The sequence below is a fragment of the Rana temporaria genome, chromosome 4 (genome assembly GCF_905171775.1).
Source record: "Rana temporaria chromosome 4, aRanTem1.1, whole genome shotgun sequence".
In the NCBI taxonomy this organism is placed as follows: domain Eukaryota; kingdom Metazoa; phylum Chordata; class Amphibia; order Anura; family Ranidae; genus Rana; species Rana temporaria.
In genome coordinates, this window is record NC_053492.1 from 426,109,090 (window position 1) to 426,136,343 (window position 27,254).

At 44.8% G+C, this 27,254-nt stretch overlaps 1 protein-coding gene across 2 annotated transcripts in view; it reads left to right on the forward strand.

Moving 5' to 3' along the window:
* The first annotated feature begins 4,536 nt into the window (after positions 1-4,536).
* Positions 4,537-27,254, forward strand: part of TAF1A (TATA-box binding protein associated factor, RNA polymerase I subunit A) — a 47,724-nt gene continuing 25,006 nt past the window's right edge. The window contains exons 1-7 of one of the 2 annotated variants that reach the window (XM_040351410.1): positions 4,537-4,635; positions 9,461-9,565; positions 11,874-12,031; positions 13,878-13,991; positions 23,332-23,530; positions 25,057-25,187; positions 26,372-26,530. In XM_040351410.1, coding sequence (XP_040207344.1) covers positions 4,626-4,635; positions 9,461-9,565; positions 11,874-12,031; positions 13,878-13,991; positions 23,332-23,530; positions 25,057-25,187; positions 26,372-26,530 — 876 coding nt within the window. In that variant the 5' untranslated portion in view covers positions 4,537-4,625. Of the gene's footprint in view, positions 4,725-9,460; positions 9,566-11,873; positions 12,032-13,877; positions 13,992-23,331; positions 23,531-25,056; positions 25,188-26,371; positions 26,531-27,254 lie in introns of both variants that reach the window. The other variant, XM_040351411.1, reaches the window with a different exon arrangement.

Genomic DNA, 27,254 nt, shown 5'->3' on the forward strand with positions numbered 1-27,254 from the left:
ATATATATATATATATATATATATAAAATAAATAAAAAAATATTTTTTTTTATAAAAAAAGGGGGGTTGTCATCCGGGGCCCTGGGGATCTCTGGGCCCTTTAAAAATAATAATATATATATATATATATATATATATATATATATATATATATATATATATATATATATATATATATATATAAAATAAATAAACATAAATTTTTTTTTATAAAAAAAGGGGGGTTGACATCCGGGGGCCCTGGGGATCTCTGGGCCCCCCGTACCCCTAAAAAAAATTGTCCCTTTAATAAAAAATAAAATAAAAATATATTAGAAATTTTTTTTTTTTATAAAAAATAAATAAAAAAAGGGGGGGGGGGTTTACATCCGGGGCCCCTGGGGACCTCCGGACCTCTAAAAAAATAAAAATAAATTGGCCCTTTAATATAAAATAAAAATATATAAAAAAAAAGGGGGAGTTGCTATATGGGGCACTATGGGCCCCATATAGCACCTTACAGGTGTACTGCCTGTACCCCCCTGATGGCGGCCCTGAGTACCAGCTGTACCTGGGATTCTGTCTACTCTACTTATACAATCAGAGATCTCTAATTTCTCTACATACATAGTACATCTACTGCTGTTATATAATATTATAATGAGCAGATCTATATATCCTGAGGACTACAAGTACCAGCTGCACCTGGGATCCTGTCTACTCTACCTATGGAGTGACTGATCTCTAATTGTAAAGCACACATATTACATCTACTGCTGTTTTTTAATACTATAATGAGCAGATCTTTACAGTCTGGGGGGACTACAAGTACCATCTGCACCTGAGATCCCGTCTACTTTCATTTTTGTCCATCTGATCATCCCCCACAGCTACTACCCTTTATTTCACTTGACCCTCCCTTCTAGATTGTAAGCTCTGATCCCTCCTGTATTGAATTGTATTGTGGCTGTACTGTCTTCCCTGATGTAAAGCGCTGCGCAAACTGTTGGCGCTATATAAATCCTGTATAATAATAATAATACTCAGCCTATAGATCTCTACATACATATTACATCTACCGCTGTTATAAAATATTATAATGAGCAGATCTATATAGCCTGTGGGACTACAAGTACCAGTTTCACCTGGGATCCTGTCTGCTCTACCTATCAGTGCTGGGACAAGGTCATGTAGAGCCCAGGGCAAACATGCCAAACTGCCCCCCCAAGATGTATGAGCATTATGTGTCAGCAAAAATCCCCCCACAAAAACATGGCACTAATCTGCATGCTTACCCCCCCCCCCCTAAGCTTAACCACTTGAGGACCGCCTCCTGCACATTTACGTCTGCAGAATGGCACGGCTGGGCACAAGCACGTACAGGTAAGTCCTGTGCTAGTACCCAGCCGTGGGTCGCGGCTCCGGGACCTGCGGATCCCGATCGCCGCTGAAGTCCCGCGATCGGTCCCCGGAGCTGAAGAACGGGGAGAGCTGTGTGTAAACACGGCTTCCCCGTTCTTAAATCCCCCCTCCTCCCAGTACAAATCCACCCCCTGCTGAAATCCCCTCCTCTCAGCACAAATCTTTGTCCCCCAAATCCCCCCAGCTCAAATGCCCCCCCCCCCCCAATAAAAAATGTATCCCTCCTATCACAAATTCTTTATCCCCTCCTAGCACCCCCACACACACACTTCACATCCCCCCCTCCCAGCACAAATATCCCCTCTTAACACAAATTTTCTTCCCTCCATCCCCCCTCCAACACAAATTCCCTAAGATCACCACTCTTAGCACCTCCCCCCCCCCCCCCCAATTTCTCCTCCTAGGACTATACTGATTGCATTTTTTCTATATAAACTAATTAGGTAGCCACCAAAATTAATTAAAATGAATAGACTATGTATGTGGTATTTGTGGTGTATATATGATATCCTATTACCATTAGACCAGAAATGTGACTGTATAGACCAGGTGATTTTATTTTTGTTGTATAAATAAATGTTCTATTTTTATTCCAAAAATACTACTTGCTGGAATTTCAATTGCTGCAGCAAAGTCCCATGGCAGATACTCTTTTACAATCTGATTGTGCAACATCCTTTAGATCTACCAACCCCTATGTACTATATATTGAATGGAAAGAATTACGTATGTTCTCGTCCTAAAATTGATTGTACCATCAACGTTTAACATGTATGGTGACCCTAAGGGCCTGTGTCAGGGTCTTTTGTTCATTAGAAATAAGTCTATGTGTTCAGACCTTGGGTACCCAGGGGAACATAATTAGCGTGCCTGTATTTTTTTATTTTAAAAAAGTGTATTTTTTCCCCAAAAAATTGCGCTTGTAAGACCACTACACAAATACGGCGTGACAAGTATTACAACAACCATCATTTTATTCTCTGTCTGAAAAAAATATATATAATGTTGGGCATACCTCCCAACCGTTTGAGATGGGAATGAGGGACACCTATAAGCAAAAGTATGCAGGCATGGGACACACCCCCTGGCACGCCCCCTTAACCACTTGCTTACTGGGCACTTAAACCCCCCTCCTGCCCAGACCAATTTTCAGCTTTCAGCGCTGTCGCACTTTGAATGACAATTGCGCGGTCATGCAACACTGTAACAAATAACATTTTTATCATTTTTTTCCCACAAAGAGAGCTTTCTGTTGTTGGTATTTGATCACCTCTGCGGTTTTTATTTTTAGTTAAAAAAAAATAAAAAGACAGATTTAAAAAAAAAAAAATGTTTTATATTTTGTTATAAAATTTCGCAAACAGGTAATTTTTCTCCTTCCTTGATGTACGCTGATGGGCTGCATTAATGAGCACCAATAAGGCGGCACTGGTGGGCACCGTTAAGGCGGCACTGGTGGGCACCGATACAGCGGCACTGGTGGGCACTGATAGGCAGCACTGAGAGGTGGCACTGATGGGTGGCACTGAAGGGCATTGATAGGTGGCACTGGTGGGCACTGAGAAGTGGCACTAATAGGTGGCATTGATAGGCAATGATATGTGGCAGTGATGGGCACTGATGAGTGCCAATAATGGGCACTGATCGGTTACACTGATAGGCAGCATTACTAGGTGGCACTGATTGGCATCACAGGTGGGCATTGATAGGTGGCACTGTGGGCATTGATAGGCAGCACTGCGGACATTGATAGGTGGCACTGTGTGCACTGGCAGGTGGCACTGGCAGGCGGTATTTTTGGGAACAGAGGAGGCAGATGTGCCTCCTTCCTCTTCAGGACCGATGTCCTTTGTAAACAAGCCGGTGATCGTTTTTTTTTTATTACCGATCCTTTGTTCACATCATGTGATCAGCTGTCAGTGGCTGTCATTACACGGATCTGTGATCCACCGAGTCTCAGTGCCCTGCAGGGGGCGTGCGTTGCGCGTGCAAAGGGGAGGACGTCTGTTGACGTCCTCCCGGATTTTCAGGCCCGCGATGTAGCCGTCATTTGGCCTCTGGTGGTTAACGGAGAATTGTTCAAGAAAAAGACAAGATTGGTTAAAGCGGAGTTCCACCCAAAATTGGAACTTACACTTATCCCACTCCTCACCCCCTTACATGCAGCATTTGGCATGTCATTTTTTTTGGGGGGGGGGTGGGGGCTTCAGGAGGAGTGGGACTTCCTGTCCCACTTCCTCCTTCCGCCGAAAGGGTGGTTAGGCGATTAAGCTTAATCGCCTACAGCAGCCCCTCCCTGTAGGCGATCGCCTAGGACACGTCACAGGTCCTAGGCGATCTCCTGTCCAATCAGACGGCGCAGCGCCGGGCCGTGCCGCGTGCGCAGTGCCGTTTGCGCATGCGCAGTGGGTGCCCGGCCTTGAAGCCGAAAGCTGTCACGGCCGGGTTCCCACAGTTGAAATGAAGACGGAGGGGGGGAGAGGAGCGGAGCCCCGGCCGGCGCGTCGCTGGAACGCTGGAGCAGGTAAGTGTATGTTTATTAAAAGCCAGCAGCTACACTTTTTGTAGCTGCTGACTTTTAATACACATAACAATTGGAACACCCCTTTAAACCCACAAGTACTTTTTTTTCCCACTACTATTCCTTTATATTGGCTTTTGAAATTTACAAATCAGATGAAAGGTTTAGCGCTGAGAAACGCTTTTTGAAAGATAAAAAGTGCATTTTATATACAACTATATAGATCAGACCAAAATGAGGGACAGATGAGGAGGAATGAGGGACAGAGGGACATTGTTCCCAATCAGGGACAGTCCCTCGAAATCAGGCAAATCAATGACCGTTGGGAACTATGAAAAAAGGTGTTCCTAATTTTTTTGGGAGAATGTTGGCAACTTTTCTCTCTCTATCTACAGCTTGAAATCCCAACGCTTAGTTCTGTAATCGCTGATAACCGGTGAAATACAAATAATGGTGTGAGCATATACAACTATGCAAATATCTCAGGTTTATAAAAGAAGTTCCTGAAGAAAATTCACACATCCAGGCTGAGCCATCCACAAGCTTCACTTCTAGCTGCACTTTTTCTTCCAGCCACAAGATGGCCCCCCGCTCCTGATTGTCTAATAATCCCGCCCGCTCTTTATAGCTTCCTGCCAATCACAGGATGGACGTCGCACTGTAAACCGGAAGCAGCGTGGTGCTCCAGCTGTGAGAGTTCTCCATGACGATGGGTGAGAGATTTCTGTACACGGAGATCTGATGTGGATTTTATTTACAGAGTACAGAGCCAGTTCGTTTTGTGTTTTTTAGTCTGCAGAAGGTGTGATCCTGATATAGAAGATTCGATTATCACCATCCTCAGTGGCACTACAGGGCCCAGCATTCCCATAGCATCTGTTTGCCTGTGATTTGGAGGAAGTGTCCTATGTGTGACTATGCATGACTATCCATTATAGACCTCCTAAACCCTCAGCTCCATGACATCCCCTTTATCTTCATGTCAGACTATCTACAGACATTACACGTGAACCTCAGACCATGTCTTTGTAGTATTGGTCAGAGAGGGGAAGAGACAGATGTTCTCTTAGGGGGTAATCCACAAAAGGGATACGCCATCGTATCCCTGTTTCTATCTTTGGAACTGATCCACAGAATCAGTTTCCAAGAGATAGACAGAAGATCCGACATGTGTAATTGAATTACACTGTCGGATCTTAAGGATGCAATTCTAGGCCGGCCGCTAGGTGGCGAGGCCATTGCGGCCAGCCTAGAATATGCAAATGAACACTTACGGCGATCCACGAACGTTCCGACGGGCCCGTCGCGCTAATTCTACGTCGAGTTACGCCGTGTAAAAATAGGGCTGAGTCCTATTTGACTAAGCCCTATTAAGTATGGCCGTCGTTCCCGCGTCGAAAATTCAAACTCTACGTCGTTTGCGTAAGACGTCCGTGAATGGCGCTGGACGCCATTTACGTTACCGTCTAAGCAAATGACGTCGGAGCGACGTCTGTTAGCGCAATGCACGTCGGGTAAGTTACCCGACGGAGCATGCGCAGTACGTCCGGCGCGGGAGCGCGCCTAATTTAAATGGGACTCGCCCATTTGAATTGGCCCGCCTTGCGCCAGACGGATTTAAGTTACACCGCCGCAAATTTCCAGGTAAGTGCTTTGTGGATCGGCACCTAACTTGGCAACTTTGCGGCAGTGTAACTTACCACTTCCCGACCGCCTCATGTAGATATACGTTGGCAGAATGGCACGGACAGGCACATCAACGTACCTGTACGTGCCTGCCTTGACGTGGGTCGGGGGTCCGATCGGGACCCCCCCGCTACATGCGACGGTCGGATTCCCGTGGGGAGCGATCCGGGATGACGGCGCGGCTATTCGTTTATAGCCGCTCCGTCGCGATCGCTCCCCGGAGCTGAAGAACGGGGAGAGCCGTATGTAAACACGGCTTCCCCGTGCTTCACTATGGCGCTGCATCGATCGAGTGATCCCCTTTATAGGGGAGACTCGATCGATGACGTCATTCCTACAGCCACACCCCCCTACAGTTGTAAACACACACTACGTGTACACTAAATCCTACAGCGCCACCTGTGGTTAACTCCCAAACTGCAACTGTCATTTTCACAATAAAGAATGCAATTTAAATGCATTTTTTGCTGTGAAAATGACAATGTTCCCAAAAATGTGTCAAAATTGTCCGAAGTGTCCGCCAAAATGTCGAAGTCACGAAAAAAAATCGCTGATCGCCGCCATTAGTAGTAAAAAAAATAAATAATAAAAATGCAATAAAACTATAAAACTATCCCCTATTTTGTAAACGCTATAAATTTTGCGCAAACCAATCGATAAACGCTTATTGCGATTTTTTTTTTTTTACCAAAAATAGGTAGAAGAATACGTATCGGCCTAAACTGAGGAAAAAAAAAAATTTATATATGTTTTTGGGGGATATTTATTATAACAAAAAGTAAAAAATGTTGCATTTTTTTCAAAATTGTCGCTTTATTTTTGTTTATAGCGCAAAAAATAAAAACCGCAGAGGTGATCAAATACCACCAAAAGAAAGCTCTATTTGTGGGAAAAAAAAGGACGCCAATTTTGTTTGGGAGCCACGTCGCACGACCGCGCAATTGTCTGTTAAATCGACGCAGTCCCGAACTGTAAAAACACCTTGGGTCTTTAGGCAGCATATTGGTCCAGGGCTTAAGTGGTTAAATGGAAAAAGTTACGTTGCGCTGGCTGGCTGTGGATCTGGCCCTTAGACTTTTATTTGTGTCTGTGACCCCCTTAGGGAGGTTTTCCACCCACTTCCTGCCCCTATGACACCAGCACAAGAAATAGGAGGTTCAGGTGTCACCAGGACAGGGAGGCACGCCACAGACTGCAATAAAATATTGTCAGGCATTCTAATCCCAAAGAGCTTCTCTATCTGCTGTTGGGGCAAATGGTGAGGTAGCTATTCTGGGCATGCTCAGTAGAATGTCACATGATGGCAATTCAGACAGGAGCCGAAATTAACCACTAACGGACCGAGCCTCTTTCTCAGAATTGTTGTTTACAAGTTAAAAACAAGTTTTTATGCTAGAAAATTACTTAGAACCCCCAAACATTTTATATATATATAAAAATTCTAACACCCTAAATAATAAAATTGCGGTCATTGCAATACTTCTTGTCGCACTGTATTTGCGCAGCGGTCTTACAAGCGCACTTTTTTTGGGAAAAAATACACTTTCTTTTAATTAAAAAATAAGACAACAGTAAAGTTAGCCAAATTTTTATTTATATTTTCCGCTAACCTGGAGAGGGACGATCGTCTGTTCTGACACATCGCCACTGTACTGGTCCGGGGATTCGAAATCCTTCTGGCTTTCTCTCATCTTTGCCCGCAGTGACAGGACGGCCTACATGGATTCTGATTAGTCATGCCGCCTATGTGATGGCGCCGATTAATTAGAATGCTTCTAAACGTACCACCTGACGAGGTATGTTTTGGAGATTAAGCCAATGGGATTTCTAAGCCCGGTTAAGTGGCTATACAAGGTGTTGGGACAGGTGATCACCGCGCTCCAGGTCAGCGGTACCGGGGGAATGAGGAGGGGGTCCTGTGTAAGTTCACCTTACAGAATTTTCTGTAAAGGTGAACTTAATCGTTAACCTAAAACGGGTGACAATTGGAAAAAAAATGTTTTTGGTTGTGAAGTCGTGACGGGCCCTCATCTCTATTCCTTTATCATGGCCACCCTGTTCTTTTGATGCCCTGGTGACATCTTGCAGCAAATCCTAGTGGCCCATGGATGACTTTGCTGCAAGATGTCACCAGGGCATCACAAGAACAGGGTGGCCATGATAAAGGAATAGAGATGAGGGGCCGTCACGACTGCTACCTGCCAGCCCCTCCCCCTCAGTCCTATCGCCCACCCTTGTCTGCCACCTGCCAGTGCCAATCAGTGGCACCTGCCAAAAGAAAAATCTTTGTAGGTCGACCCATATGGGTTTTTCTCTGGCCGATGCCGATATTTAGAAATCGGGGGAGCGATGGCCGATATATGATGCCGGTGTTTTAGGCAGATTTTTTGGTAGGTGCCACTGATTGGCGGTGGCAGACAAGGGTGGGCGATAGGACTGAAGGGGAGGGGCTGGCAGGTAGCACTGGTTGCACTGATTGGTGGCACTGGCAGGTTTCAAACTGAGCCGATATAGTGTAACTGTGTGAAACTGACATATGTAACTGAATGCAGAGAGAAGACCAGCTATCAAAGTTCAGAAGTGATGTCAGGGGTAGGTGGGGCCCTGCAGCTATCAAACGCCAGCCAATGATTGAGCTGCTTAAGAAAGGGGGCAGGGCCACATACATGTAGCGGCCTGCTCACATCCCATCCCATTGGCTGGTGTTTGATAGCTGCTGGGTCCCGCCCACCCCCGACATCACCGCTGAATTCTGACAGCTGGTATCTCTCTGCATTTAGTTACATACCGGTATGTCAGTTTCACACACTGAGTGTCTGTCAAGTGCCGCTCTGCCAATGGAGTGTGGGGAAAGGGAGGAGGAACACTTGTGGGTCGACGGGCACAGTGCGGTCAGTAATCGCCCCAATTTGCATAATAATAGCCCGATGCCGATTTCTTAAATCGGTCGACCTCTATACTAGGGTCACTGGCCTGTCACTCCTTGCTGGGTGCTCTGTTGAAGACCAAGGTGCCACTTAGTCTCTGTGCTTCGGGTGAGCCCATGTCATGTGCCTGGGGTGAAGCACGTAACATTGTCCCCCTGCTAAAATACATTTTAGTTCGGTAAAGCAGTGATTCTCAACCTCAGTCCACAAGTACCCCCAACAGGCCATGTTTTCAGGTTTTTACTTTATTTTGCACAGGTGCCTAATATCAGAGTCAATGACTTTGGACAGCTATTTTATCTAAGAGAAATTCCCAAAACAGGGCCTGTTGGGGGAACTTGAGGACTGAGGTTGTGAATCATTATTCTAAACAATCACAATGTTTGGCTTTAATTCTGAACTCCAGGCAGCTATAAAGGACACAGATTAATGCAGCTTTGTATTCATGAATACATTTTTTTACAGAAGCGCACAAACTAGAAGAGGGTGGGGCAGGAATTTGAGTCAACAAAGTGTGTTGTATGCAAATGTGTTGGCACATAACATGCTGATAGGAGGAGAGAGCAGAGTGAACAGAAGGATTAACTCCATCTGCTGTTCCACCTTTCAATGCAGCAGCACAGAGGCCACCACGGTATTCCTTAACTGGAAGTGTGGGCACCCAGCTGGCTGTGCTCTCTGATAAGCATGTGCAAGTCACAGGAATACAAATTATTTTGTAGGTAAAACCGCTACAGTATACTGAGTGGTTTTTATCTGTGTATTTATTTGTTTGCCTAAAGTTCAATTTTTAACTGTACTATCTAGCCAGAACTGAAATATACATTTTTCTGGAGTGAGTCTGTAGCGAACTTTAGATTCACAGCAACAAACTGTCTATAAAATGAGGTCAGAGCACAATATCTTTTTTTTTTTACATTTTCAGATATGGAAAGTAACGGCGACCATTCAGATGAAGTGATGGAAGAGGAGCCAGAACAAAATGAAGATTACGGGATTTGTCTTCCAAGGAGGAAAACAAGAGATAAAGGTAATTAAAACATTTAGGCTGAGTTCACACAGTTGGCCTGCTGTAATGCATGTGTCAGGGACGCTGATAAGGTAGTACAGCCAGCCCTCCTGTACTAGGCCCGGGGCCCCATCAGTTGAAAAGGGGGGCCCGGACACCTGCCGAGCAGGAGGACTGGCTGTACTGTCTTATTGCAGACACCAATCCCTTTCTGTCTTTCCCTGCAACTTTGCCAGCTTCTAGCTCAGGGCTCGACAAATCCCGGTCGCCATGGCGACTAGAAATAGTGTCCTGGCGACTTGGCTTGGAAGGTGGGCAAAAAAATGTTTTGTTCCATAGGACCGGCGCTCCGCGGACTAGGTCGAAGCTGCGGCCTCGCCTAAAACATCCTGCCCGCGATCGCTGCGGGCAGGATGTTTTAGGTGAGGCCGCAGCTTCGGCCTAGTCCGCAGAGCGCCCTTTCCTCAGGATCGCGGCGGACTAGGCCCCCACCTCCCCCGCCGCTCGATCGCGGGGGGCCCGTGATGTCCGGTAATTGAGGCCGCGGCCTTGTGAAGTCCCCAGCTCTTCCTTGTGTGAGCTGGCGCCATCTGGTGGTGGCCGTTGGTATTACAAGTTAAGCATTACAAGTTAAACAGCAATTCTAATGTCATTTTTCACTGCCATCTTCTTCCCTCTAAATAGAACCCCCAAACATTATATATATTTTTTATCCTAACACCCTAGAGAATAAAATGTCGATCGTTGCAATACTTTCTGTCACACCGTATTTGTGCAGCGGTCTTACAAGCGCACTTTTTTGGGGAAAAAATTACACTTTTTTTTAATTAAAAAATAAGACAACAGTAAAGTTATCCCCATTTTTTTTTTATATTATGAAAGATAATGTTACGCCGAGTAAATTCATACCCAACATGTCACGCTTCAAAATTGTGTCCGCTTGTGGAATGCCGACAAACTTTTACCCTTTAAAATCTTCATAGGCGACGTTTAAAAAAATCTACAGGTTGCATGTTTTGAGTTACAGAGGAGGTCTAGAGCTAGAATTATTGCTCTCGCTCTAACGATCGCGGCGATACCTCACATGTGTGGTTTGAACAACGTTTACATATGTGGGCGCTGCTCACGTATGTGTTCCCTTCTGCGCGCAAGCTCGTCGGGACGGGGTGCGTTTTCTGGCTCCTAACTTTTTTAGCTGGCTCCTAGATTCCAAGCAAATTTGTCAAACCCTGCTCTAGCTGCACTCCAGTGGGATTGGTTCTAGCACATACTCTCTCCATCTGCTGTCTGCCCCCCCCCCCCCTGTGTGCCCCTTTACCTTGCAGTGCTGCCAGCTTTCTTCCTTTTCTCTTCTGCTAGCAGCTGCTGCAGCCACACAGATGGATGGAGAGCGGGGGAAGGGAATTTCTGAATGAACACACTTAGCAGTCGGTACGAATCATTCATAACTGAATCATCGTAAACTGTATTTACTATGCTTCAGGTTGTGAATAAGCAGGAAGCCTCTGATCTCTTCCTATTCATTCATCTGTGCAGCTGAGGTTGCAGAGCAATGGAATGATAAATTCTCAGAGGGTGAATCTCCCCTCAGAAGAAACAGCCGCTTTGTCCTGAAGGTGCAAACTGACAAATGCAGTGTAATCCAGTGCAGCCAGATTAGCAAAGCTCCTCACACATGGAGTAAGTAGTTTTTGCTTCTGTGCAGTGTCATGGTACCCAACCTGCAGCCTGTTGGCACTTTCCTTGCAGCCCCTGCAGACAGTAGCCTATGTTTCTCTATTGCCCTGTAATAGCAGTGATCTCTAGCAGTCTCGTGTATTGTGGTAACAGACTGGGACGGTTTGCTGAAGCTTGTCCTTAGTCTACAACAGTGTTTCTCAACTCCAGTCCTCAGGGCGCACCAACAGGTCATGTTTTCAGGATTTCCCTCAGATGAAACTGCTGTGGTAATTTCTAAGGCAGTGAAACTGATAAAATCACCTGTGCAAAATAATGGAAAGCCTGAAAACAAGACCTGTTGGTGCGCCTTGAGGACTGGAGTTGAGAAACACTGGTCTACAACTCCTTTTAGCATCTCTGCAGTCTGCCTGGCCATTTCTTGTAGCTTGGTTTGTAGTCTGTCCATCTCCGTTGCATGTCTGCAGTCTCTGACAGCCTTCCATATCAGAAAAGTTGCCCACCACTGATGTAGGGTCCTGTGTCCAAAGCTATTAAATGTGAACTGATTTCATGCTGAATAATAGTTGCTTTTCATTTCTGGTTTAGGCCATGGGGATGAATTCTCATGACCCCCCCAACACTCCTTTTTTTTTTTTTTTCTCCAATACAGATATGCCTACTACCTCTACTAAAACATCCAACGCATGTTTTAATCTCATCCATGATGCTCTGTATAAGAACGAATGGCAGAGGGCCACTAGTTTTTTCATCTCCTATATGCACATCCTGGAGAGCCAAAGTAGTAGATTGATGGCGAACGCTCCAGAGGTAATTGTATTCCTATACTGCAATGTGTTCCTCCCTCTATAACAGGGATCCTCAAACTACGGCCCTCCAGCTGTTGTAGAACTACACGTCCCATGAGGCATTGTAACACACTGACATTCACAGACATGACTAGGCATGATGGGAATTGTAGTTCCTAAACAACTGGAGGGCCGTAGTTTGAAGACCCATGCTCTATAAGGAAAGATATTATCTACATGCAGTTTTATATAATAAAGCTGATTAAAATGTAGTAAACCATAGCCAGCCACCAGATTATCCTTTTACTCAGATTACTGAAAGCTTGACAAAAAAAAAAAAAAAAAATGTTTTGAGATTAAATATATTGGCCAAAAGGGGGGGGGACCCTTTACCTTCACCTTCATCAGGTTTGGCCAGGGTACACCTCCTTCAGTTACAATCCTGCAGCATTCACTTGTATAAGCAGACTGGAGTGAAGATAGGACTGCAACATATACTAATCCATCAGTCATCCTTAATTAAAGGACAAGTTTTTCTGGACCTTGAAGCTTGTAATCACTGATGGTACTTCCCACAATGCTGCAAATAAAGAGCAAGAGACAGATCTAGATAGAAAATGTTATTTAATTCTGCCAGACAATCAAAGAAGGCAAACCCGGACCTCCCTCAACTGGTGCTCGTCTGCATGGCCACACTATTGAGGATTTGTCCACCATGTTTTTATGATACACTCTGGTTTAGATTCTATGGTGTTCCATGTGAGATATCTAAATATATATATATAACCCCCCCCCCCCGAAGAAGATCGGTACCATTCAAATGATCGAAACATGTTGGGAATCCGTATGTGGCAGCCAAATGGTTAACTGCATATGGTCATTGTGAGATATAGATATGTATATGTGAACGTCATATATCAATTGCATACCAGAGCTCCTAATGTTATCCCTGTATGTATTGGATCCATTTTTCTCATCCTTTTATATACAACAATTTTTGATACTTATTAAATACATTTATAAAAACTTTATTCAAGAGTCTACAATTTTTTTCAGCTGTGCATAGGCCCCTGGGAGTCTCCTTTCCCCTTTTTTTTTCTTTTTTTCTTATGATGGTAGCACAGGGATATAACGAAAGTATCGAATAAGCGGGGAAGCTGAATATAACAATCCAGCGGAGAGCAGGACTGTTATATTCAGCTTCCCCGCTTGTTCCATACTTTTGTTATTTTTTGGTCATGCACTCCAATGCGATTTCACCCAGCAACTTTTAGTGGAGATCATGGACACTGCAGGCCAGCCCTGGTTTTGCTGCTCACCTGTTTGGAGACACTCCTGCTGCATGGATCATTTGGTATTATCCCTTTTTGGATACATGCTCACATGACCTTCTTCCACAGAGAAGTCCATCTTTTCTGGTAAGCACATTGTGTGGTGGAGGATTTTGTTGTCACGTTCACCAGCAGATTATTCAAACTCACCTTCTTCATGAGGGACTTTATCCTTTATATATATATATATATATATATATATATATATATATATATATATATATATATATATATATATGTATTTATTGTGATTTGCATATCACTGTTTAATTTTTTACTTTATTTGCGCTGCACATACCTATTGTTTTTGTATTGTTTCTATAGGCTTGTGATTACCTATTTGTGTTCAGCTAGCATTTAATTTTGTTTATTCATATTGGTTGTTTGCGCTGATTGTTTTTCCTATTTTTACACATTAGAAGGCGGGTACCCTATTTTTGACAATCCTACAGCATCTCCGGGCTTTTTGTACATTGGTAAAGTGGAACCACAGTGGGTCTCGGAAGCATTTGCTTAAGTCTTCTCTTTGTTTCACAGATTATATGGCGGCTGGGGAATGAGATCCTATTGAACCACCCGAAGAGCATGCCTGAAGACCTCAATGTGTTTAGTGAAACTGTTAAGAACATTGGTGTGAACAGTTACCTTCCGGTAAGGGTGCTGCATGTCACACGTTGGAAAGGTCTGTCTTGTTCATTAGCAACCAATCGGTTCCTATTATGTTCTAACCTGTCCCAGTTAGGGGTGCAACGGATCAGAAAACTCACAGATCGGATCGATCCTCAGATCAGGAGTCACGGATCGGATCATTTTTCGGATCAGCAAAAAAAAAATACTAATCTTGTTACACCCAACAGAGTTTTAGATTCAGTTATTTTCAACACAAAACGGAGCTTAAATACAGAATATGTAAATCTGACGGACTGTTTACATGTTACATTTTAAAATCTGCAGCAAACCTTACATGCGTGCTAATGTAACAGAACACCTCCGATTTTCACATTAAGTTAAATATTAATATCAGAGAAGTTCTGTCACATTAGCAAGCATGTAAGGTTTACCAAAAAACATTTATCAGAGTACATATTGGCCTAAATATATGAGCGACACAGTACCGTATCGCAAAAAAATGCTCTGGTCAGGAAGGGGGGGGGGGGGGGTAAATCTTCAGAGGCTGAAGTGGTTAAACAGGGACCTGGACAATGCCATTCACAGTGTGTGAAGCAAAGGGACGGTGTACTGTGACATGCTGTGTATACAGTGGGGGAAGTGTCTCAGTGTAGCACACACAGACAGTAGCGATGTACAAACACATACTGACAGGTTAAGCCCTCTTCACCTAAGGACTCTCATGATCCCCTCACAGCCCTGTGTGATTGTTCCAGCACGGCATTCCAAGCAGGCAGGTTAGGGAGAGGAGAAAGTGAGTGAGAGGAAGTAACAAGCTGAACACACACTGCTGGCTTCGTTTCTCACCTCTCTATATAGTGCACTTGTTCCCGATTCCCTCACCTAACATTATCTTATCTGTAGAGCAGAGGCTGGCCATTCCCCCTTCCAGACACTTACAGATTACTGTGTAATCACGGGTGAGTCGGTGACATCCATCGCTTCTGTCCGAGCAGCCAGGGGAATTCAGTCCCATGCTGTGAAGGGTCACTGGCAAGCACACGCTCTCCACTGGGGTGGAGCAAGATGGCCGCCAGCTCCCGAGCTAGGCCGAAGCCGGGGACTTTCCTACGGCCGAGGCTCCGGAGCGATCCGCGGATCGTGTGGTATGCCGATCCGAACGGGGTGGCCCGTTCGGATCACGGATCGGTGACGATCCGTTGCACCCCTAGTCCCAGTGCAATGACGGCTGCTATGGGGAATACTAATTGATATTGTTTGCTTCTCCCCTTTCTGAGAGACACCTGGAGACTGCCGTTGCTGCTTTTTTTTTTTTTTTTTTTTTTTTTCTTGGCTGTACTGTTAACCCTTCAACTTCAGTACTTCACTTCCATTAGCTGGAGCAAGCGTACGAGTAAGGCTTTCTGACTGTACAACTACATACTTGTTTCAAGTCAGTTACTCAAACATTACTAAACCCAACTGGTCCATGCAATAGACAGAACACTAACCTCGTCACTATAGAACTGACAGTGACTGTGCCCATGTATCTCTTAGAAAAGGTTTGCGTTAAAGGGGAACTGTCAGTACTGTTAACATTCTCTGTGTACATAAGTCACAATGTTGGGCAAATGTGTGTGTGTGTGTGTGTGTGTGTGTTTTTTAAGGAGAATTTTAGGTAAAAAGAAAAATTCTCTGAATATTTTATCCAGCGATCATCATAACAGTACTTCACATCGCTAAAAGTTTTTTGGAGACCTGACTATCACACCTGTTGAACATCCTCATTCTAAAACCATCAGTTTTATTATGGAATTGGCCTTTGCAACTAAAACAGCCCCCGCTCCTCTGGGTAGGCTTCTCGCGTGGTTTTGGAGTATGTATGTGGGAAGACCAAAGGTATAATTTACTTGGGATTTTTAGGGTGCCAATAATCAACAAGACATATTTTATATAAAATGCTTAACAAAAATGTATTAAAGATTTCCATTGACTATCTATAGGCAAGTCCTTGGAGACCACGTGATTTATACTTTAAAAGTATAAATCATGTGGTCTCAAAGGACTTTTTACTTTAGATGGTTATTATTTACTTTTATGGAAATCTCTAATATTTTGTTGCACGTTTAATATAAAATATGTCTTAATGACATCATAAAAATTAATTTTTGTGCTCATAAGTTTATGAATTTATGGCAGAATTTATGATTTCTTGGCCATTTTTCAGAGAATATGAATGATAACACAAAAACATTTCTTTCACTCATGGTTAGTGTTTGGGCTCTTTCACATGGGGCGGATCAGTGATGATCTGCCCCGTGAACCTCTGCTTGCTCAGGGGTGATCGCGTCAGAAAGCGTCGACGATGTGGCAACACGAAACGTACGTCGAGGCGCCTGGTTACGCACAATTTACGCACTTCCGGTCCCGCTGGCTCTCCGGATCCGAGAGTTGGAACGCACGCCAGCTTCCCCAGCGTGGAACACTCTTCACAAACATTGCAATGCTCCTTAGCCTCAGTGCTAAGGACTAAGGCACCAACAAAAGTAAGGGGCCACTTGGCGATGTTATGCTTTTATAATTTTTTTACAATAAACGGTATTACACTATGGCGGTCTCCCCTTCTCTCTGTTCGGTATTGTGACATTTGGAGTCTGGCTGTATCAAGGGAACTAGAGCCGCCAATGGAGTTCTGAAGTACCGGGTTTTGTTACATAAAGCTTATTTGACCACTTTTTAAAGAGAAAGTTCACCCTATAATTTTTTTTTTTCTAGCATTAAATTAAGCATAGTAGCGCGAGCTACAGTATGCCTTTATTTATTTTTTTTGTCCCGTACTCACTGTTTAATCCTATAGTGAAGATTCCGACTCCCCGCGGGGAATGGGCGTTCCTATCCAGAGGGAAGATGATTGACGGCCGGCTCTGGCGCGTCACGCTTCTCCGGGAATAGCCGAAATAGGACTTGGCTCTTCATGGCGCCTGCGCATAGTCTGTGCGCAGGCACCGTATAGCGCCGTGAAGAGCCGAGACCTACTCCGGCTATCTTCGGGGAGCGTGACATGCCATAGCCAGCCATCAATCATCTTCCCTCTGGATAGGAACGCCCATTCCCCGCGGGGAGTCGGAATCTTCACTATAGGATTAAACAGTGAGTACGGGGCAAAAAAATAAAATAAAGGCATACTGTAGCTCACGCTACTATGCTTAATTTAATGCTAGAATGTTGTTATTGAGGGTGAACCACCGCTTTAATTAAAAAGGTCAACACCTTGTGGTAAGGAGCCATCCCTTTGTGCACATTTGGGGTGAATTCTAGTCTTGGTGGAGGTGGAAACCCCTATTATTGAACTTCAAGCATTTCCTTTGAGCACAAATACTATTGAACACGGACATATGTGAATGAACTTTATTGATTTGTTCATATTGTTTATTGGTGGTGACTTTCACTACCCCTATCACTGGTTTATCATTGGTAGTTTATTATATCAATTTATCTTATAACTGTTTGTTCACTCAACGTTGGTTTACTATTTAAAATTCTATTTAATTTATATATATATATATATATATATATATATATATATATATATATATAGTGTGTGTGTGTAAAATAAATCTACTGGAATTTTTATTATCCCTGGGATAAGAGACAATGATCATTCCCACAGAGCCCTATAGCCAAGGCAATAAGCTGAAAACTAGAAATGCTATTATCCATTCTTTCCTATAATATAATATAATATAATATAATATACGTTCTGTGCTTTTTACTTTTCTGTCTTTTTTTTTTGTCAGAAGATTATGTGTTCAGGATATACAATATCCAGATCCTGGAGCTAGAATTACTGGCGCGCCCTTTGTTCTCTTCACACACGCTGCTGACACCCTTTTAGTGATTTCAGTTACAATCCGACGTCAGCTGATCCACATGGAGTATGAGGCCAGAACAGTATACTCTTTTCTTAAAAAAAGACTGAGAAACAGGTGGAGCAGCACTGTGGATGTGCATCATATATGAAAAAAAAATCTCTTTCGTTCATGGACGGACACAGCCTTAATCTTGACAAAGTGGGTATTGACCTTCCTTTAGGAGTGACTAGGCAGAAAGTGTTAACAACTTCAAAGCTGAACAGCCCCCCTCCTACTGGCTATATCCTCTCAGCCTGCACCAAGTAGCTCAGTTTTTTTTCTGCCTAGTTAAGAAGACATGGCTCCCTTCGGGCCCATAGGCCTGGAGGCTTTATTTCAACTCTACTTTTTGGTTTTATTTAAAACATATTTTTTTTTCTTTTCCTGTGATCTTCAATTAACTGCCAAATGGGCGACAGGCTGGATCCCAGGTCCTTGTAGTCCCCCCCCCCCCCCCCAGTTTGAGCCATCGAGCGCGTGCTGACCACAGCTACGCACAGGCCCGTCGCTCTACGGGTGGCCAGTAGGGGTGCAACGGATCGTGCCTGATCCGCGATCTGAACAAGCCGACCTGTTCGGATCGGCACAGAATGCGATACGCGGAGCGCACCGCCGCCGCGGCCTTAGGAAAGGCCGCGGCTTCGGCCTAGCTCCGGAGCGGTCGGCCATCTTGGTACACGTGGCGGCGCTGCGCGCTGACGTCATCGCCCCTCCCTCTGCTCGTGGATCTTCTATTCTGCAAGAGCGCGCTGTCTGCATGCAACCGAACCGAGTACAGTGAGACTGATTAGTACAGTGAGTTGATTCATGTTGGCTATATTACAGTGGGAAAAATGGCTATACATATACAGTGTACTGTGTTACTGAGTGTTTACTAGTGTGGGGGCCGGGGCAATGTTAGCCATTTTTCCCACACTGTAATAATAGCCAACATTGCCCCGGCCCCCACACTAGAAAACACTCAGTAACACAGTACACTGTATATGTATAGCCATTTTTCCCACTGTAATAATAGCCATTACAGTGTTACTGTTTATTAGTGTGAGGGCAATGTTGGCTATTATTACAGTGTGGGAAAAATGGCTATTAGTGTTACTTTTTTTTTTTTTTTACTGATCCGAAAATGATCCGATCCGTGAGTTTTTTGATCCGTTGCACCCCTAGTGGCCAGTGAGCTATACGCTCCAGAGCATGCATGTGACCAGTCTATAGGACCGATCTTGGTCTGCATCCTCAGATACCTCAGAGCCAGGGTCATGAGCCGTAGCTGGACTCGGCTCTGCATCCGAGTTGTCCCCAGAAAATGGCGGTGGGTGGGGGTGCTTTCTAGCCCCCGTTTTCCCACGCGCTGCTTCCATCTTGGCAACAAAGGCATCTAGGATTCCTGACATAGCGTCCACCGACTCCGGATCCAGGTCCGTACACGATAGGGCTCTGGTAAGTGACCTTATCACTGCAGTGCGTGATACTCTAAAAATAGAGGGGCCTGCAGAAGCAACAGAAGCGCCGGTCCCGTTTGGGTTCCGTAAGGCGACCCGCACTGCTAAGGTGTTTCCTTGTGTGTCTTATTTAGACAAACTTTTATACAAGGAGTAGGACAAACCACAGAAGGCTTTTTTTCAGTCCCTAAAAATCTGACGGTGCGTTACCCTCTTTAAGAGAGTTTCTTGAAAAGATGGACCTCGCCCCCGATAGTGGACCCTCCTGTGTCCAGACTAAACAAGCTAACCACCTTACCGGTGGAGGGGGCTCCCGCCTTCAAGGACCCTGCGGACAAGAAGGCTGAGGCGATCACCCGCAACCTATACACGGTAGTAGGTTCGGCTGTATGCCCAACCATAGTTGGGGCCCTGGTGTCTCAGACACTGATGGAATGGGCAAAGATGCTGCTCAATGGGTTACAAGCATGTCAGGCTTCCCCGAACGAGGTAGCTCTAGCTGACCAACTGGTACAAGGCCTATCTCTTGGGTGGGGGGATGTCTTCGCGATTTTTGCGACCCGGTGGACATCTCAGGTCCCCGACCAGAGGGTTTGCGAGGTAGTCTCTTCAGGGTACAAGATAGAAATTCTATCTTGCCCACCAAACAGATTTTTTTTCCCTCCAACTACAATCTACTCGTCGGAAGGCTCTATTTAGGGTAGTTCAAGACCTGCTAAAATGTGGTGTGGTTATCCCTGTGCGAGTACAGGAACGGTTTCAGGGGTTTTACTCAAATCTGTCCATAGGACCAAAGAAGGAGGGCGTTCGCCCAATTCTGGACCTCAGGACCCTCAATTGCTTTGTGAAGGTACAAAGATTCCGTATGGAATCGGTTCGCTCTGTCATCACTGCCCTCCAGCCGGGGGACTTTCTGGCATCCTTGGACATCAGGGATGCCTATTTACATGTCCCCATATGCACAAAGCATCAGATATCTGCTTTTTGCGGTCAGGGAAGACCACTATCAATTTGTGGCTCTCCCCTTTGGCCTGGCATCGGCACCAAGGTGCTTGCCCCAATTCTCGCCCTACTAAGACAACGTGGCATCGCTATTGTGGGCTACTTGGACGACCTTCTTCTGAGAGCCGCTTCAAGCTCAGAATTAGAGTTGAGCGTGTCTATAACCTGTCAAACCCTCCGACATTTTGATTGGATACTGAACACTCAGAATTCAGTAATGGTAGCGACTCAACGTCTAGTATATCTGGGGTTGATTCTGGATGACTCAGAGGCAAGGGTTTTTTTTTCCCTGTGGAAAAGTTGCAGACCCTTCAGGCTGCGGTGCGGCAGTTGACATCCCAGAAATGGTCGTCGCTCTGCTTTTGCATGCGAGTCCTGGGCCTCAAGGTGGCCTCCTTCGAGGCGGTACCATATGCACAATCTCACATGCGAGTGCTACAGAAGGAAATTCTGTCCAGATGGGATAAGTGCCTATCATCCCTGGATTATCAAACCTGGGTGAGCCATCTGGTCAGGGCCTCCCTTGTTTGGTGGCTGACCTCACCGGCACTTCTGTCCGGGAAGTCGTTCCTTCCATTTCACTGGATAGTCATCACGACAAATGCCAACCTTACCGGTTGGGGCGGGGGGTCTCGGGGGTTCAGTTGACCAAGGTTCGCTGGTCTCCGGAGGATTGCAGTGGCATATGTCAACCATCAAGGAGGAACAATAAGCTTGGCTGCAGCGTCAGAGGTCGCTCGCACACTAAGGTGGGCAGAAAGGAGTGTACCGGCCCTGTTGGCCATATACATTCCGGGCGTGGAAAACTAACAGGCGGACTACCTGAGCCGCCAGATGCTGGACCAAGGAGAATGGTCTCTGCACCAGGATGTGTTTCAGCTCATTTGCCCAAGATGGGGCACACCAGATGTAGATCTTCTGGCGTCTCGCCTCAATCGGAAGGTATTGAGGTTTGTGGCCAGGTCAAGAGACCCATGGGCTGACGTGACAGATGCGTTAGTAGAACTGTGGAGTCAGTACCGGCTAACCTATGCCTTCCCTTCTCTAAGGCTGGGTTCACACTATACTACACGACAGCAGTACGACTTTCATTCTACTTTGCTCTGCAACATTGGTCCTACATCCATCCGACTTTCATGAACAGGATACTACTTTGATCCGACTTTGTGATAGTCTGACTTGTTGTTTGACCAATCAAAACAATCCCAGAGTGAGAAATTCCCTTTACTGCTGCTGTAATCACATGTCGGATGTCAAAATTCGGATGGTAAGGACAAGGCTCCTACTTTGGTCCGACTTCAATGATGTTCAGTGGGCTGAAGTAGGATCAATGTCGGACCAAAGTAGTACAGGGAGCATTTTCAAAGTCGGACCGACTTGTGTCGGACCAGTTAAGACAGGTCTCATATGCAAACATTGATTTTTTTTTTTACACGTCATGCGACATGAGCTCCCAATGTCGGAGCGTTTGTCGGACAAGTGTGAACCCAGCCTGAAGCTCCTTCCTCATCTGCTTCTCAGTGTGGAGACAGAAGGGAATTCCAATGATCCTAATTGCTCCGGATTGGCCTCGGCATCCGTGCTGTCTCAAGGTCCAATACGCCATCCTGTTTTACAGTCGCTGGCTTAACGGCAGGGCTATTGAGAGCCAGGTGCTAAGAGACCGGGGCCTGTCAGACTCGGTGATCTCTACCATGAGGAGTGCTCGGAAATCGTCCTTCAGGAAGATTTACCTTCGCACTTGGAAGACCTACATATTCTTACAGCATGGGGTGGACCACAAATTTGATTTAAGTACAATTCGGGGGCAGATATCTGCCCTGGCTGTATTTTTTATTTTTTTTTTCCCAACGACCCCTGCGGCTCACTCCTCTAGTTGAGCACGTTTGTACAGGGGGTTCGGCATGCGGCCCCTCCAGTCCGTCCTCCACTACCTCCATGGGGATTTGAAAAGCGGACGTCCCTTGGCGTCTACCGCTATGAGAGTACCTGCTGTCGCAAGGTCCCATACGTCATCCTGCTTTACAGTCAATGACCTTAACGGCATGACCTCCTAGGTGCCTCAGAAACCACCGTTTGAGAACATTAGGGAAGTTCCCTTGTTGACACTTTCTCAGAAAGTTGTCCTTTTGGTGGCTGATATGTCAGTTAAGACGGGTTCTGAGCTGGCAGCCTTGTCGTGAAAGGCTCCCTATCTGATCTTCCACAAGGATAAGGTGGTGCTGCGGCCGCAGCCTTCCTTTCTTCCTAAAGTCATTTCGACCTTCCATCTCAAGGAAGACATTGTACTGCCATCCTTGTGTCCTCATCCGTCGAATCCTAAGGAAACGACGTGGCATTCCTTGGATGTTGTACAATCTCAGAGTATACTTGTCTGTTACTGCTCCGTTCCGGAGTTCAGACTCGGTTTTGTTTCAGTGGCTGGTCCCAAGAAGGGCCCAGCGGTCTCATCGGCCACCATTTCAAGGTGGATCCGACAGATCGTGATCAGGCTTACGCCATAAAGGGTCAGGCACCTTCCTGGCATGATGCATTCAACCAGGGCAATAGGTGCCTCTTGGGCTTTCTGACATCCAGAGCCTGTTTCCCAGGTGTGTAAGGCGGCGGCCTAGTCGCCCGGTCACACTTTCACTAAACGTTACAAGTTGATGCGAGTTCATCTTCGGATGCCTCTTCGGCCGCAAAGTTTTGCAGGCGGCTGTTTAGAGTTACAACTTCTCAGTTGAGGAGCTCTGTTTTGTTTTGGGGGTGAAGTTTAATTTTATGCTGTTCCCACCCTTCATTTTGACACTGCTTTAGGACGTCCCACTTTGTCAAGATCAAGGCTGTGTCCGTCCATGAACTCAGAGAAATAGATTTACAGTAAGTATAAAATCCTATACCCTTTTTTTTTATGAAACAAAATTCTGCTGGTCCAACTAGGTGGTTTTAAGGCTAATGGGTCTATCTGTTGTGGAAGGGCATATGTGGCAGGAATTGTAAAGTTTCATGCATGGAAATTGGTGAATGTGCTTGTGTCGTGTTTTTCAGATAAGCCTGGAGCAGGTGTACTCCCTTCTTTGCAACGGTCAGATTGAGGAAGCATACAGGACACTGGCTGCCACTGAGAGCTGGAGGTTTGGCAAGACTTCCATCTCACAAAATGAACTCCTGAAGCTGGTGCAAGCGTACAGAGCTGTGCTAGACTACTATTCATGGCTGGACAAAAGGGCTGCAGTTACTCAAAGTGGTAATCTATCACTTTCTATTTGTCTGTATTCTAACTGTGCAATAAACGCTGCTGCATATTTTTTTTTTTTTTTTTTATATATTTGCTGCTTGCATTTGGGGGTGGAGGGTGTCTGGTGTTTAGGTACCTAATACGTTTTACAAGTTTAAAGCTCAACTCCAGGCCTGATATGAAGGACACAAATTGGTGCAGCTTTGTATTTATTGTTAATTCATTATTTATTTAAATTTTTTTTCAAATGCAAGCAGTGTAAGTACTGAAAAACATTATAAATACTTTTTTTTTTTTTTTAAGTGATCACATTCCCTCTGTTCTCAGCTGCATAATAGCTGGGGGCGGAAAAGCAGCAGCACACTACACTTCCCAGTGAATTGCTGTGCAGTGGAGGCGTGTCAGGACAAGTATGATCATTGAAGGAGAGTACACAGCGTTCCCAGCATCGTAGGAGAATTGACCATGGTGTGTTCTCCTGCTTAGTTTCGGTCAGTATAAAACCTGGACGCTGATTTCTATGCAGATATGAGCCTCTCCAGCTTTAGTAAATAAACCCCATTGTATTAATAAAATGCTGATGGGAGATGGCAGTGGGATGACAGCATCAGTTCCCTCCTACTCCTTTCACTGTCAGCGGGTTGGGGCTGGGGAGAGGACACCACTTTACTCCTTATCTGTAAGTGGTGTCAGCCACCTGGTTGAGCTGTGTGTATATGTGTGTGTGTGTGTGTATGTGTGTGTGTATGTGTGTGTATGTGTGTGTATGTATATATATATATATATATATATATATATATATATATATATATATATATATATATATATATATATATATATATATATATATATATATATATATAAAATTTATTAGGGCTGGATGGACAAAAAAAATTCCTATAGCAGTTCACCCCCCCCCCCCCCCCCCAGTCGGGATTTTAACTGTCCACTTAGCTGTTTTGCCTGGTGTTCATCTTCAATAAAACCTATATACCTATGACAAGGCATCCTAGGGTGTTTTTTTTTTTTTTTTGTTTTTTTTTTTGGGTGTCTCCTCTGGATCACAGGAGTGCTGTTTTTTTCTGCACTCCTGTGACCCGTCTTCCACTGAAACGGCTGACATTACAGAGCCTGTCCAGGCTCCGAAAAGATATGTGACCAAATAGTCAGGAATTCACCCAAATGCCTGGACTGGCAGCTGGCTCAGCTTTTCAGTGAGCTGTTGAGAGCACGAGCCAACTGCTCAAGTCACCTCCATAGACCAGCATGACAGTGAGCCCTGGAGGGGCAGAGCAGCCTGAAGACCGAATGCTGAGCGATCAGTGGTATTGCTCAGTTCTCAGGCTTCAAGTTGGCAGGGGACAAATGCTGCATCCACCTAGGTGAGTATACTTCTTTTTTTTTGGTTGGGATGAATATTATTGATAGCCCTGTTTTTTTTTGTGCATATTGTGTTGATATGGATCTAAAAAAAAAATATATATATATATATATAACACACAAATGAATGAAATTTTATTAAATGTTTTCTCTAGAGATGGATTTAAATTCTCAGGCATCTGTCACTAAGGATATGAGTGGATTCTTCAGACAAGCCAGCTTCACCTTCCAAGAAATCCTCCAGTTTCCTGGAGTTTGGGACCCCTTCATACTCAACTTTGTGAATGTAAGTTCTCTAAAGTGATCACTTTAATGAAGGTAAGAATCCAATGCTATATGTATCGGCAACTGTCACAAAGTTGCCAGAGGCAACAGCCAATGTCAGGCAAAACAGACGGGAGGGCGCAAGTCCTCGGACAGATAGTCATGAAACAAAAGGAAATGGTCAGGTCGGGCCTAAGAAAACCCAGGTTCCCCCGTAAACAGAGCAAGGACTGACAAAGGGTAACAAGCATGGCAAAACTAAATTTGGGCTATAGGTCACAGGTGTTAAACACTAGACCTTGCGGCCTGAACCTGGCCCTCCAGGCTATTTTATGTGGCCCTCTCACCTCCAGCCCTCCTGTGGTCCTCCTCCAGACCCTTACTTTCTGCTTTCAAGCAATGCATCCATCTTCTTCCCAGCAGCAGCATAAGGTAAGGAGGGGGGGGGGGTGCTCTTTGATGTAAGGGATAGTGGGGGGTCTCAACTTCTGATGGTGGGGTGACTCTTGACATCTAATGTAAGGGGAGGGGATGCGCTGGACATCTAATCTTACAGATACAACCGACACTTTTGAGGGAAATCATAATGCTGATGAAGCCCACGATGAAATTGAGTTTGACACCCCTGCTATAAATGGTACCATGCCAATGTTGATCCATTTTATGGCCTTTCCTGGTTGAGAGGCACCACCTAGTGATCTACTTTTGAACGCAATTGTTGGAAACGTTGTGTTTTATTAGTGCGTTCAGCCAAATAACTGCAGCGCTGATCAGTGTATTCTGACATTGGAGTCATCTCACTGTCATATGCATAAATCGGAGATGAGCAGCCTTCTATGCTGGAGCAAACCTGTGGATTAAAGGCAGGCTTGAAATTCTGGTCTTGCTTAATTTCCTTTTAAGAGGGCAGGTGTGCACAGCAGAGACCTAAACTGCCAAGTAATGACAATCTGATGGTCAAGTTTTAAGGCTGATAATCGCAATAATGGGGTTTTTACAGGGCTGCATTTTAATGTAACCTTTATTATTATTATTTTCAGTAAGTGGTGTTCACACATAACATTGACTTTCAGTAACACAGGGGGGTTGATTTACTAAAGCCAGATTTGCACTTTGTCAGACCATATTAACATGAACTAATGTTACTCTATGTATCATGATCTTTGGTCCTTTATTTTACTTAATCCATTGTATGCCTTGTTTCAGCTCCTGGAATCCTCAGGGAATGAAGAGGAGGCTGAACAGGTTTTGATAGAATATGCCTACAACAATAAGAACCCAGCTAACCCCAATGCCCACGTATACCTGTATGAGTTTAAGAAGAGGAGAGGGGATTCCGATGAAGCACTTATAAAAGTATTAAAAGTGAGTATACAGTAGATATGTCTAATTGTGTGTAACTGTAGCCTCAGCAGTATTTTAATATATTATACTTTGTCTATTAGAGGCCTCGATATGTAGCAAGTGTATATCTTCCCTCTATCTCATTTATGCAGGGAAGCTAGTGATGGCCTGCCTGTGGATTGCAGCATCGTCTTCCCCCCTCTCACCCCAATCTTGTTTGGGGGTTCCAAGTCATTTTCTAGCAAAACAAGGTTGTGTGTGTGTTTTTGTTTTTTGTCCCCCCCCCCAATGTAAAGGTGCCAGAAAAGGCCTGGTCTTGGTGGATATATATTTTCTTCCTTCTTCTTTCTCTTCCAATGTGTACAGACAGCTTTGGAGCACAACATAAGCTCCATGTTAGACAAAATAAAGCCTTACAAAAGAAGTAAGCATTCATAATATACAGATTACAGCATACCTCAGTGTTTCTCACAAGTGAGCATACACCGCATCGTGAGACTAGAGAAGCTATATTCTGCCATTAATTTTTCAATAAGAACATGTATAAATATCTGCAAGGACCTTGCATGTTTTAACAGTATCAATAATCTCCCATATCCTGCTCTGTGGATGTAGATACCAGATATAGCCAGTGACCCCAAATTTTATGGTATTTTCGTGGGGCAGTTCCTATGTTTGGTTTTTTTTTTTTTTTTTTTTTTTTTTTTTATATATCATTTTTTTTTCTTTTTTATACAGTAGGGAC